General features: G+C 41.0%; 1 protein-coding gene across 2 annotated transcripts; it reads left to right on the forward strand.

Annotated features, from left to right (window-relative positions):
- Positions 1-352: 352 nt before the first annotated feature.
- ASB11 (ankyrin repeat and SOCS box containing 11) lies at positions 353-13,369 on the forward strand. 2 transcript variants are annotated; one of them, XM_071569577.1, is made up of 7 exons: positions 353-602; positions 3,590-3,669; positions 6,550-6,657; positions 8,681-8,831; positions 9,030-9,164; positions 10,109-10,300; positions 13,245-13,369. In XM_071569577.1, exons 1-7 carry the CDS (start codon positions 353-355, stop codon positions 13,367-13,369), a joined length of 1,041 nt encoding a protein of 346 aa, XP_071425678.1. The 2 variants fall into 2 exon arrangements, with proteins under 2 accessions (XP_071425678.1, XP_071425688.1); XM_071569587.1 differs by having other exon boundaries at positions 425-602; positions 6,601-6,657.
- The last annotated feature ends 1,131 nt before the right edge of the window (positions 13,370-14,500 follow it).

The raw sequence follows: 14,500 nt of genomic DNA on the forward strand, positions 1-14,500 counted from the left end.
TATACCAGCGAGGCCTGTTATCAAGATGAGAAATAGAAAGTATTCTTTTTTGCAGTATCTCTGAATAATTTCTGCAACTTTACCTATGCAGTCTTGTAAATGGAACTGCTGCATCAAAGAATAAATCTCATGTGGATGTATAGGCTTTCGGGTGGTATGGAGACCATCTGTCTGAAAATTTATTCTAATTTATGTAGGCTTGGAAAGATTTTTCTCTTGTTTCCTGTATGAAGAGATGTTCAGACTATCTTATCCTTGGTATTGTTATTTAGTATTAATAGCCTATAGCAGATTAAACCAGAATGTATTTTTGGTAAGTGAGAAACAGCAGATCCTGAAGGGTTTAAAATAGATGACATATGATACCAAGAATAGCCCAGTGCCACTTAGTGAACCTGAGAAACTATTCAAAGAGCAAAACAAAATGGAGGGCAGTTCCATACTCCATGCTTTCACTAACATTTATTTTGCCATTTTTGCTTTGTTTTGCTTCAAACTTTTAATTAAGATTTCCTTGGCTTTGCTGACCCATTTTTATATTGTTAAAGGCAACAGAAAAGAGGCTGCCAGGATAGCAGAAGAGATCTATGGAATAGTCCCAGGTAAAGTGAGAATATGAATTCTTTAACATTTACATGTATAGTTGCTACATTTTTGTAATTTGAGGGTTTAAATCAGTCAGTTGCCATGAAATGAGGAATTTGTTGCTAAATGCACAGGTGAGTGTTTTAACCTGAAGTGCCTTCCATTACTGGGGTCTTTGTAGTGTCAGTATGTGTTGGCATGATTTAGGTGTGCAAAATATGAGACTCCAGCTAGAATGAGGACAACATTTGCTCAAGGCACTATGGTAAATGTAAAGATTGTTCTTGAAAGCAAGACATTCTTTAGCAGTGGTTGCAGAAGGTTTAACTAAACATTAAGCTTTACTGCCAGAGAATATTTAGGAAAAGTTTTAGCACATTGATTTTCTGAAAGGAAATGCTAGGAGGATATAACTAATGACTTTATGAATCCGAGCCAAGAATCCTTGTTTTGTTAAATCAGATGATAAAAATGAATGCAGCCAAAACCGTTCTGAAAAATATATGGCACAGGAATATATTGTATTTTGCAGGTTATTTAGTAGGTCATGTGGGTTTTTTTCCAAGTGATTTTACCCCTTCACATCACTGCCATAATAATGAGCAGACATTTGTTTGCATGCCTGTTAAGTCCACTAATTAAAATGACACAGTATTTTAAATTTACTACTAATGAGGACTTATTGTCTTAGTTGAAGATTCTTGATTCTTAGCAGTGTTGTGACCTCACACATTTTTATGTGACTCATTTGTTGGGCACTTGCTTCATGATGGATTGTGCCATCACAAACAGGCACATGAACAGGAGCAGAAAGGGAGTGGTGTGAGATGGCTACCCAAAGCAGAGATATTAAGATCTGGCTGAGCATTTCTAACAAAGCCTTTATGAACACTGTATATATACCGGCATTTCTTGGCTATTAATTTATTTTTTATTCTCCAGAATAAAATTTCAATTATTTATTACTGTAATTTTTTTCCAAGGACCTTTACACAGTCATAGACATGTAGCAAAGTGCAGTTTTTCCTTTATACAGGTTCTCATTGAGGTGCCTTCAAATTCAGCAGGCCATAATATATCTTTATTGCAAGTTGCCATTTACGAAAAGCCATTAAGGATAATCTTACAAAATGTAAGATCATGTGGTGCTGTTGCTGAGGCATTATATCATATTACAGTCAGAGCTTCACAGCCTTTCCTCTTTGCAGTGAAGCAGCACTGCAGCAGCAGCAGGGCTGCTGGATTTATCCATAGGCATTTAAAAAGAGAGTGCTTTCAGTCATGTCGCTCACAGCTGGAAAGGGAAGATATGCCCCATATGGGAACTATATTTGCCACACGTTTCAGGGAGGTAGGTTGTGGGGACTGGCATGGAACTGTGCAGCAGCGTGTGTTGTCATGGTGAGACGTGTGTGCACACACATATACTGGAAGTGCATGAGATAACATGCACTTGCATGTGTTATACTCTGCATAAAAGGTTAAATAAGGCACTGTAGCTCTGTTGTCTGAGTTACATTGGAATCTTCCTGCTGTGTAAGAGCTCTGGGCTTTGTCACTTGCAATGTCTTCTTATCTTCTGAACTGAGCTTGCCTATTTCAGTCTCCAGCATGATGAAGGGTTTGGTGTATTGACAATATTTTCAGGAAGATGTTTCTCAGTCCCTGCTTGGTTCCTGTTTGCATCATTTTGAGTGATGCTTTCTAGTTCATGATTCAGAGCCTTGTCATATATTGTGCCAGCTGATCTTTCTTACCAGCTTCCTGCCTGAAGAGCCCAGGAGCAGCTCCTTAAAAAAATGGAAATAAAAGTAATAACTATAGTTAAAAGCCTAACCTCATGAGCTCAAGTGCATCCTGGCTCTTGGGTACACAAAAGGAAATTCCCTTGGCCAAGGATGAAACTGCTGCTGCATCCTTGGCCTCAAGTCCCCATGGATGTGTCTGTGCCTCTCATCGATTTCTCCCTGCCTTGGGTAATATTTGAAATGGAGATAAATCACCCTTTCCATTCTCTCCTGTGTGTGGCGTAGCTGAAAAAATTAAACAGGACAAGGATTTCAAATACAGTGCCCATGGGGTTGCTGTACAACTGAGCATGAATGCAAACACTGCTGTTGCTCCTGTCCTGTTGCACTGTCAATGTAGCTGGCCTTTGGAGAAATACTTGCTACACCCTGTGTCATGGTATGGTTATAAATTAATATGGGACAGGAAAATTTTCTCTCCACTTGAGTGGCAGGAATTTAACCTGAGCTGTCTATGCCTGTAAGATGAAGCTAGAATAAAGATTTTTATTTTTCTTGGCATATAAATAGATTTAAGATAAGAAAAAGGGCAAGTTAGTGTATGTGAAGGAGTCTGAATAGTTCAACATCTCAAAATTGTTAAAGAAGAAAAGTAAAGCCTCAGGCAGAATTTGTTTTTCTATGTATTTTCTAAAACCTTTCAGTGAAGAGGATGATGAAACATATTACCTGGTAGTCTGAGATGTAGGATGTTATTTATGAAATTGTCGGTTTAGGAAATAATACTGGCAAGGACATGCCAGAATTCATTTGATGGACAAGTCATCCCCATGTCTCCCTGCTATACATCTCTTAATGAAGTGCCAGGGAAGATGGGATGCAATTTGTGTCAAAAGCTCCCTGGGAAAGTTGGAGGCTAATATGGTTTTGAATAGAAGAATTGCAGGCCTCAGAAGTCTCCCTATGTGACCCAGCAGCACTAAACTTGTGATCTTTGCTGAAGCATGTTTTTAGCTGTTCTATTAAAAGTTCTGCCAAGAAGCTTTTGTTGAGGTCCCTTAGTGAGCAGCCAGCTTTCTCAGGATTGCTGAGCCCTCAGCTGTTCTGCTGAAATCAATTTATCAAACAGCTTCGCCACTGACCCCACATTGATTTCAGTCCTGATCTGCATTTACACGAGGCTGTGTTTCCCCTGTCCTCCCGGGATCTGCATTTGCTGCTCACCTGAATTGGCTTTCATGCATTCCCTGTTTCAGGCAGCTGGGCTGACCGATCGCCTCTTCACGATGCTGCCTTCCAGGGGCGCCTCCTCTCTTTGAAAACCTTGATTGCACAGGTAAAAGCCCACAGGTAAAGAAAAGGGAAGCAGGGTGGTTTTGCATGATTTGCATCTATGAGCTGGTGAGCTCCTAATAGACTGCATCAGGGCATTAGAAATGTGGCTGTATGAATAATACATCAGCACAAATGCTTTTGGGCATGTATTACTTTGCTTAGTTAAGATGCTGGGGACAAGCCCAGGACAAAGGCTGTTACAGCTTGTAGCTTGCTGTATGATAAACAGTGATCCTTTTGCTCTTTCTCAGTGATAAACTACGCAAACTGAGCTCAAGAATAAAGACAGTAAATATATAGAGACTATAAAAAAACTCAACAGTAGAAAGCTATAAATGTACATATTTCTTTATTAAAGGGAGAGCTGTCAGCCTGAAAGCCTTTGCTCCCAATGGAACCAAAAGAAAGACAAAAGGAAAGAATACATTAGAAAGGACAAGAAGCTGGATATGAAAAGGGATAGTTTCTTTGTGCTTTGCTAACCATTTTCCTCGCCACCTTTGATTACTCAATGTCCTCATCTGGCAGGAATGGGCAATTGTCATCCCTCTCTCATTTCCCCACAAGGCAACTGCAGGGAAATTAATTCCCTGAGTGTAAAGTTCTATGACTTGGCCATCAGACTTTTTATAGTCCATGTAAATAATTTTTACCTGTGAGGCCACAGCTTGGATGGAGAACGTCCTCAAGGAGTGAAGCTGCCAGTGTGAAAGCCTCCCCTCCAGACACATATTGAGGCATGGCTGCAGCAAAGAGAGGTTGCTATTTACAGGCAGATTCTCCCTCTCATTTCCTGATCCATATTTCTTCATCTGTTGATATAAAATCATTTTTTATGGAAAAGGAAGTGGTGGAGGTTATAAACAAAAAGAAAGAGGGTTTATTCACTCAGGGATTTGATAGTTTTCTGACTGTCTATATCTCCATTTATGCTGATTAGTGGAGCACCCGGGGTTGTGGTTATTCACTAGGTGCTCTGGTTATGTACTGGTCATGGTTATACACTGGAGAAGCACCCAGTGTTGTGGTTATACATGATTTAATTAATCCACCCTTTCTCCTTCTCCTAAAGATGTTTAATTTTGGGAGTGAAGGATGAAGATCCTTGTGGATGAAAAGAGATCAAGGCAGCAATGCCTGTAGAGCCTGAATAGGAGCTGATTCACCACAGCTTGATAAATGTAAGGATGAAGGTGTTCATGGATGAACACAATCATTGCTCATTGCTTCTAATATAGTTACACTAGTAGCCTGAAATTAAATATTGGACTATACTTGAGTATATGCGGAAGTCTCTACTGCAGGACCATAGCTTTCAAGAAAGTGGTGAGGCTCTGGTTCCATGGGGAATGCCTGGACATAACAAGATGATGTATTGCTGGAGATTTAAAAGAGCTCAAGAACTCACCAATGCCTGTTTCAGCACCAAAACAAGAGTTTGATTTTTTATGTACCTTGAAAACAAGGTTTGACATGAGTGATGTTTGGCAAACAGCCACAGTAAGATCTATAAATCATTCTTCATTTTGTAATTGAAGGGACTGCTGTTTTGCCCAAGATATCAGTACTTATTCTTTCACTCACACTGACTGAGTTTTGTTATATCTATCTATCTATATATGTGAATAATGATTGAGAATAGGTCTCATTATTAGGAGTCTCTAGAAGACTTTGATCTTGAAGGAATATGCTGATCCTTAAGTGTGAAACAACTATACAATTAGAAAATGGAATCACCTCAATATTTTTTCAAGGTTTTATTTATTCCCCTTGTACTGTAGTAATATGTGGATAATTTGATCAACAACTTTTACATTAATAATGTTTTCACATGAACTAAAAATGACTGCCTAGCCTCAAGTGATTATGGTAATTGCTTTTAATACTCATCATGTCAGGACTGGTGACTTTTGCAGTGTTACATTGCTCACAGGTACTTGTTTCTGCCCATCGCATTGGATATTGCGTACCAAAAAGTGCACTGCTGCCATCTTGTGAGCCGTCCTGTCTACAGCACATCAGGCAGGGAAACTGTTTCAAAACATGACATCCAGGAGAAAACAGCACTGCTTCCAGGCCTGTTCTCACACATGGCTGTAAAATTTTAATTATCAGGAGACTTAGTTGCATTCTGGGGAAGACACACATGACAATTGTTTTCTCCTTTGTCTTTGTACAGGAATAGATTTGGCAACTTTCATTTGAAGAAATACTTATAATAACGTGTTTGTAAATCACTGTTCTTTCTTCCAGTGTAAAACATTTCCTGGGTGGTCAAATAAGAGGAACTGATCTATGGATGAGATTTGTCTCGTCTATCTTATAGGTTTACCAGGTACTTAGTACCTCTGATTGAAACACACTGGGTACTCCATATAATCAATGAAAGAACTTTTAGGACACAATTCATCTGACCTACTAGAATCAGCTGCTTTAGGACAGGATGAATCATATCTTAGGGATTCTGTTTCTCCCCACTGAAGGAGCTGCTAGCTCCAACCAAGCTATTGATACTTGTGCCAGAAGAATCCCCATTCAGGGAGGTGAATCCCACCAGCTGTAGCTCCTGGTGCTGGACTTTATACGTTAAAGAGATGTGATGTCTTTCCTGCAACTGACCATGCATCATAAAGACCTAGAAATGGAAGGCATAGCTTGTCCTTGCTTCCTCTTTCACCCCATCACCAGCTGTGGTTTGTGGGGACAAGAACTGAAGCACTAAACAGCACTAATCCAACCAAAACACCTTTTCTGGACACACACCCAGTGACATGACGCTCTCCAGCCATGGTCCGGCTGCCTTTTGCATTTCTGCCAGCTCTGGGGGAGCTGTGAGGTTTGGGCAGGGCTTTCCCCTCACACTCCTGGCCCTGCATTGCAGGGTTTCAATGTGAACCTGGTGACAACAGACCGTGTGTCAGCTCTGCACGAGGCCTGCCTGGGTGGCCATGTCGCCTGTGCGAAGGTGCTGCTGGAGAACGGTGCCCAGGTGAGTCCCGGGGAAGCCAGAGGGGACAAGACACCTGGAGCTCAGGTGCTTCCTGCATCACTGGGGGTGTTGGACAGGCTATCTGTGTGGCAGGGCCAAGATACAGATGTATAGGAGCATTTCAAAGAGAAATGAGGAAAAATAAAATAGTGCTTTGTTTCCATGCATGGTGGATTTGCCTCCCCTTGTGTCACACCATTATTCTCTTTGTTTTATTTCTCTGTGTGAAACATAGTCATGATTGATGGAAAATGAATGAAAAATGCTAGGTGAAAATAACCTTGAAGAAAGTAACTTATCCCTTCAGTCCCGCCCTGCCATAATGATCTCTGAGATTACCTCCAGCTTACTGTGTGATGGTTTGGGAGTCTCATGTAAGTAAAAATAGATGTGCTTGAAGCAATGAAACATGTTATCTGCTAGTAAAATAACAATTTCCATAGCTGGACCTAAGGTAGAATATATGTTAACAATGAAGATAAAGGAGTGGATGAAATATATAAGAATATTTTTATTTCAGGTTCATTTTCAAGTACAATTTATATGGCAAGAAACTACACAACATGAAAACAGGCAATCAAGTTATCCTCTGCAAAAAAAACAAATTTGTTAATTTCCTAAACTCAATGCCAAATTTCAATTCCTTACAAGGATGAAAGGAAAACTCCTTTCTAATCAGTTTTACTTGATTTTCGTATATTAATGGCATTGCCTTTTTATAATTCAGATGATCATCTCTGAACTGTCTGTTGCTTTCCTAAGAAATCAGCCTGTTCCTGGTGTAATACATAGCTCCAGAGTTTTTTGGTTTTAGCTTTCCCTCCCTCTCCCTTATCATAAATAAAGTCAACAGGCTGTTTTCTAACTTCTGGAAGAACATATGCCATTCTGCTGTGCTTTTTTTTTTTTTTTGCTGTCCTTCCCTTTATTACCATTTTTATCAAACCATTCACTCCACAATGACTGTCTTACTGTTCTTTCCTCTTTTACTCATTAAACCAATACCCAGTGAAGAGGGAAACCAAGGGAGCAGTTTTTCTTCTTCACTTAACCTCCTTGCTTACCCTCAATTATCAGCTAGCCTGCATCTCTGGCCCTGTTGTGAAGCGATGCTGATAAACTTTCAGTGCCTCCAGGAGCTCCAGCCACATCTGCCTGATGAGACTCAAGGCAGGCAGAGGGCAGTGGAAATCACGCAAACTGGCACGTGGTTGCATAATCCATTGCTCTTCTCCAGTGTGCCACACAGTTAGAGACATGCAGATTTGCAGTATGAATTGCTCCTGAGGGCTTGCTACATAGTTAAACATAGCAAGAACAGGCATATGGGTGAATCTTGGGGTGTCCTGCACAGGGCCAGGAGTTGAACTCGATCCTGATGGGTCCCTTCCAAATCAGCACATTCTATGATTCTGTGATTCTATATCTACAGCATGGTGCATAGCATAAGCCAGGGACGCTGTTGTCTCACTGGAGAATGGTGATGGTAGTTCTTGACTGGTCTTTACATTATGTGGGGGAAGGAAATTGTTTTTCTCTTGCACAGACACTCATTCATATGAACTCTTTCAAGCTCCTTTTCTGTTTGGGATTAAGACTATATTTCTGTAAAAATTTCTTTTGCTGGAAATGGGGTTTTGGGTGAAAGTATTAAACATAATGTAAATGTTTTAATTTTAAAAGCAAAGCCATTTTCATCTGTGGGTGTTCTACCACGAGGCTGGTGCAAACTATACACATATGAAGATACTCAACTTCTCCACATTTAAAAAAAAATACATTCATAGCAGGCAGTGCTATGAATAGCTGCCTTCTGGCACTAATTATTTGGGAAAGAGTGTAGACATTGAAGGAGAATGCTATATATGTTATGTCACAACATATAAGTCAGAAAGTCTTAAATAATTTCTGAAATTACACAAGACTGGAGTCTTATTCTGGTGCATTTCTGTGTGTACATGAGGCATGTTGCAAGGGCGTTACTCTTAAATTGGATTATCCTGAGTGTGTCTTACCATTCCAGGTCAATGCAGTCACCATCGATGGGATCACCCCACTGTTCAATGCCTGCTGCAGTGGCAGTGCAGCGTGTGTCAACATGCTGCTCGAATTTGGAGCCAAGCCACAGCCAGGGAACCACCTGGCTTCACCCATTCATGAAGCGGTCAAGCGAGGTAATGTTCAGGGTGTGAGTGCAGTTAACAAGTAAGAAAGGAATACACCTTTTATTGATGATAAAATGCTTAAAAGAAATAAGTTCCATTCCAGTACAGATAAATAGACTTGACTTTTTCACAGCTCTTGTGCTCCATAGGTTGTATCTGGGTGTGTTCTGCTCTACAGCAGTTCAGCAACAACTCTTCTCACCACAGGTCACAGGGAGTGCATGGAGATCCTTCTGGCTCATGAGGTTGACATTGACCAAGAAGACCTGCAGCATGGGACCCCTCTCTATGTGGCTTGCATGTACCAGAGGACAGACTGTGTCAAGAAGCTCTTACAGCTAGGTACACCTGGAAAAGGGGCCTGGGCAGAGCTATGGTGGTGTGAGCCAGTGCTTCTGGTTTCTCTGAGCTACCTTTCCACTACAAACATCATTGGTTATTTCCACAAAAGCTGTTGAGGCAGCCTGTGCCTGTGAGACTCATTTGAGGGTATTAAAAATTTCACTTACATTGATGAAGAAACGATAATTTGATCAGTAAAAAAAAAAAAAAGCTATAATTACAGACACCTCCCTGGGCTTATCTGAATGTGAAAATAAAATTCTTTTAGTTTTCTAGAATGATAACAGGAAGCACAGACAATGCTGGCTAATATTACTGACCAAAATCAACTCTTGATTATGATAAACTGCCATGTTAAACATTAACTTCACCTATTTCTCAGTGGATGATGAATGCAGTAGTAAAGATGCTTGGAAGAATAATCACTGCAGGTTCAGGCACAGCCTATGAGCTAGCATAAATTTTTGCTGTCAGTGTATATTAGCTGACTTACACCTGCTTGAAGTGTGGCCCTGCTGTGCCTGGCCAGCCTAGGGCAAGCATTTTGCTCAGTGCACTCCCAGAGTTGTTACAATGAGATACCTGAAGGGGTTTTGTGGATTTTTTTATCTTTTACAATTAAATTAACATAATCCATGTTAGATTTTATGCTATTAACAAGTTTAAAGAGCAGCTGGTAGGCTTTGAACATCTGTTGGGTTGAAAGTCAAGCTGCTCAGTTCTGACCATTGCAGACAGGGTTCACTGGCCAAGAACACTCTGACAGAGCAGGTATTTGACCTGCTGAGTTCTGCACAGCTGCTATTGAGAGAAAGGAGGGAGTCCTGTGTGCCATCCATCCCCTTAATTTATTGAGGCTACTGGTGGAAACCTGCCTGTGTTATGTGAGTTTGAACAGTTCCTGCTGTCTCCCTGATCTAACCATGGACTCTTGTTCACTCAAGGAGCCAATGTTAACATGGGGAAGCGATCAGACACCCCGCTCCACGCAGCAGCAAGGAAATCCAGTGTGGAGGTAGTGGTCTTGCTGACAGACTATGGTGCTAACCCAAAATGCAGAAATGCTGAACACAAATGTGCTCTGGACCTTGCCATACCCAACAGCAAAGTGGAGCAGGCACTTCTACTTAGGGAAGGTAATTACTTCCTTTCTCCTTTTCATTTTTTTTTCAGTAAAGCAGTATTTCATTCCTTTACCTAAGTAGATTTTCTTGACAGCTTTTATAAGTAATGTTCTGTATAAGTTTTCTTCTGCCTTACCTACTTTGGTGCTTTCAAGCCTGCAGCACATGACACAGAAATGAGTAAGAGATCTCTGTTTTGTTGCTAGATCTGTCACCTAGTACTAAGATTTTAGTGGATAAATTGGCCAGTTATTCTATGTTTTCATTTCCTATCTACTGAAGGAAAATCACATTTATTTACCCATTGGGAACTCAAGGGTTAAAAACTGCTGTGAAAGTTTATTCAAAGATATTATTTTACTATCACCATCGAGTGTTCAGCCCAATACTGTGGTTCAGTGTCCTGCTTCCTGCAGAAAAAGTGATATGAGTGTGTGTCCTCGGTTGCCAGGAGAAAGCAGAGCTGTTTACTATGTGGCTATTGAGCTTCACAGTACTCAGCTCTTCCACGTGGTTCATGGGGCTGCAATCCCATCACAGATCAGCACTGCCCTTTGCAGCTTACCTTCAGCCTTCTTGCAATTAATTATCTTTCCAGTCTACTGAAAATACCTCTGAGCAGAAATAAATCCTGATCTTTCTGTCCTGTTTTCACCTGCACCACATTTTGCCAGAATTACGTGCATCCAATAGCAATATCCCTATGATACAGACTTGCTGAACTAATTCCCTCCTTCCTCTAACCTCTGTGTTTCCCAGCTCACTGGTACCCTGTTAGTCAGTCTGTGCCTGCCCCAAGGCTTTGCCCATGTGGAGGGTGAATGGTGCTCCCCCATGCAGGCAGCCTGCCACCTTTCCAAGCCTGCTCACAACTCAACAAGGGCCAAAGTATGATGTACACAAAGGGCCCACTTCAAATAGCTCTTGGATGGTAAATTAAAATTGTTAGTGCTGCACGTAAGTTTTTATGCCAGCCATTTGAACACTGGTGGGCTTTATGGAGTAAATCAAGCATAGAGTAAATCTAAAACCTTCTGGGAGGACTTTTGCATGAATGGTTCTCACCTCTTGTAACTGCTGTCCCTGTATGTGAGTTCACACAGGCTCACGGACTATTCTGAGTTGGAAGGGACCCACAAGGATCATCGAGTCCAACTCTTAAGTCAATGGCCCACACAGGCGATTGAACCCATGACCTTGGCATTATTACAACCAAGTTTTAACCAACTGAGCTAATCTCAGGGTTGATGGTTAGGGCTCAGCAATGGCAGGTTGCATTAGCAAAAGCAGTGCTGGCAGTTGTCCTGCTCCAGTTCCCTGCCTGAATCAGAGATTGTGGAGATAAAGAAATATCACAATATTAATAATTTTCTCTTCCTGTACTTTCTTTTTAATTTGCATTCTCAGCTTGTGACCCTCTCCTCCCTTACAGTCAAAGGGACTACAGGGGCACTTCAGTTCCTGCTTGCTCTACATTTTTCAGACATGAATTTTCTTCTGTTTCCTCACTTTCAGTCCCACTTTCAGATACTTTGCTATGTCTAACATGCAACTACCTTTTCCCCTTACTTCTGTGTTTTCTGAGGTTCTTCTATTTGAAATAAGCACCCTAGGTAGAAGAGGTTATCTATCCCCAACTTCTGCACTGTGGTTACTTAAATAACCCCCTTTAGTTGCTCATCTTACTAGCTATTAAGTTATGTGAAATATAAAATATGTTTGTTTTCCTAACTGCTTTGGGAGATGGTAGAGCTTCTTTCTTCACTTCCAGTGATAGTAGTACAAGTGCTCTTTTCTATATATCCTATATTTTCTATTAACTTCTCCTCTGAGGGGCCATTATGTTTAGGCTCATGAGGAGCATGTTTAGGCTCCTAAATTTTCCTGTAGTCAAAACACAGTTTACGAAGCTTTTCATAAGGACAGGCTTTTAAGTGCATACCTCTGCCCATTACTTGTCAAAAAGTGTTGTGATTGCTGCTGTTTGGGCAGAAACTGGAGTGGCAGGGCTAAGACAGGGTTCAAAAACTGAGCACTGCTGGCCAGAAGTAAACGTTGCACCTGGAGCAGCTCTAGCAAGAGGAAAGCAAATCAGAGGCAGGGACACATTCACAGCAACTTGCATTTGCCTGAGCAAATGTAGCTGCAGAAGCAATAGAGCCTCATATCTGGTGGGTTTGTACCTGGTGTACCCCTCAGCTGACTCGTGGTGAGGTGTGGTGGAGGCAGTTCCTGGTCTCCCTTTCTCCTGCAGCTAGAGAAGGACAGAAAGGCTTCTCATCTTGGTGGGGGTTTGGGTGTGATTTGGTTTTTTAATATTTTTCCTCTCAATGTCTTTTTCCATAAAACTTTTGAAGACTATATATATGACAAGTTTTCCCTTCAGTCAGACTTAATTAAAATTAGATTACACAGTAAAAAAATATTTTGAGGAACAGTGATAGGCTGATTGACATAAATATTCAGAAACAATGTGATCATATAAAAAGACTAAGTTGCAGCTACTATTTGTGCAGGTACCTACTGAGACACCAGTGACTGGAAGAAGCACGTTCTGTATATATGAACAACTAACTGTATTTATCCTGTATCTTTATCCTTGCAAAACTGCTGGGAGTTGTCTTATATCCTGAACAAGGGCTATTTATCCTGGAGCTCTCTCTCCAGTACAGATAACTTTATGGCATTTTAAGTGTTTGCTCAAGAAAAGATGCAGAAAAACGTTGCAGTGCATACAGAAAAAGGGGTTTAGTGCTCATAGTTTCCAAATTGCAGAACCAACTTTGACAATATAAATTAAATATGAACAATAGTGTATTTAGCTGTCCCTGACTTCAGCAAATCATTGTCTAGTGCTTGATCTGATTTGCAGATCTTGCTGGTGTTTGTTGCTTTGACTTATACTGGTGGTGGGGTTGGGTGTGCTTATTCCTGCCTTTTGTTTTTGTCCCCCCAGGTCCTGCCAGCCTTGCCCAGCTGTGCCGGTTGTGTATCAGAAAGCATCTAGGTCGGTCGTGCCTATATACAGTCCACAAACTGCACCTGCCTGAACCACTTGAGAACTTTCTCCTTTATCGATAAGTTTGTGACTGCCTTTATACTGCAAAAGGAAGAGGAACAAATGGTTGTTTACTATACATTTATTATAACAAACTAAAAAAATCAAAGGCATCATGTACTAACTACTCTGGATACCAAACATTAGTTGATGCGACAGTGCAAATTGAAAACACCTTTTCACAGACAGTGAATGATATTGTGGATACATTTCCCTCATGGTCTATTGCCACACCCACTTACACTAGCCGGAGAAGTTGTAGTACATGAACAGCTATTGACATGTGTTTGACATTTGACGTCTGTAGATGCACACATCCACCCACTGCCTCCCTCTGCCCCTGCCCCTTCCCCACCCACCCTGTCCCCAATTTTCCCTGCATTTAGGGCTATATTTATTTGTGTAGTATCTGCTCAGCTTCTTCCCCTTGTCTATCCAATCTCAGTGTCAAAATCAAAGTAGTGGCTGTTATTCTTCTACTGGTGGGAAACTGCTGCACTTCAGCTGTATGTAATATATAGCACATCTTTTGTCAGCTTTGACTTTGCATCCTTTCATCTCTTTCTTATAGTCTAGTGGAGTTCTAGCAATTACCAGCAGGCTCTAGCCCATTCCTGAGCCCAGCTGCCCCTGATGCTAACACATCTTGTCCTTGGAAGTGCAAGTGATGTTACCAAAGCAGAGCAAGGGTTTGGAGTAAACCCACAGAAATGTGTGAAAGTCTTAAAAAAAACCCCAAAAACACCTGCAAAGCTCTTATCACCTGAGATTCTTTACATGAACCATTTTTCTTAGCATAATTCCAGGGCAGAACAGCAAGTGTTTTCATAGGCATAGCAAATGAGATTTTAATGTCTCTCCTTTGCAAGTTTTAAAGAAAAGCAAAGGAAAGAGAATTGCTTTTTTGGGCTTTGTATGCTTTGACATTTCTCAAGACAAATCCTTGGACTGCGAAGCAGGGTCACTAAAGATGATTTTGCGTCACCCAAATGTTCTCTGTTGTATTTTCCTCACCACAACAGGTTTGCAGGCTTGTCTGCTCCCTCATCCTCTATTTTAGAGGCTTTCATTACCTCCTTGGGAGAAAGGGTTTTTGGAGTTGTAACTTTGTCCATTGTGGTATTAATTTAAATAACATCAGGGTTAGCAGAACT

Source organism: Pithys albifrons, chromosome 1, assembly GCF_047495875.1.
Source record: "Pithys albifrons albifrons isolate INPA30051 chromosome 1, PitAlb_v1, whole genome shotgun sequence".
NCBI lineage: Eukaryota > Metazoa > Chordata > Aves > Passeriformes > Thamnophilidae > Pithys > Pithys albifrons.

Excerpts from the sequence above, each read along its gene's own strand:
- ASB11 (XM_071569577.1), top strand. The coding sequence starts at position 353 with ATGACATATGATACCAAGAATAGCCCAGTGCCACTTAGTGAACCTGAG. Across the intron at positions 603-3,589 it reads GATCTATGGAATAGTCCCAG|GCAGCTGGGCTGACCGATCG; the intron begins GTAAAGTGAGAA and ends TCCCTGTTTCAG. Across the intron at positions 10,301-13,244 it reads GGCACTTCTACTTAGGGAAG|GTCCTGCCAGCCTTGCCCAG; the intron begins GTAATTACTTCC and ends TTGTCCCCCCAG.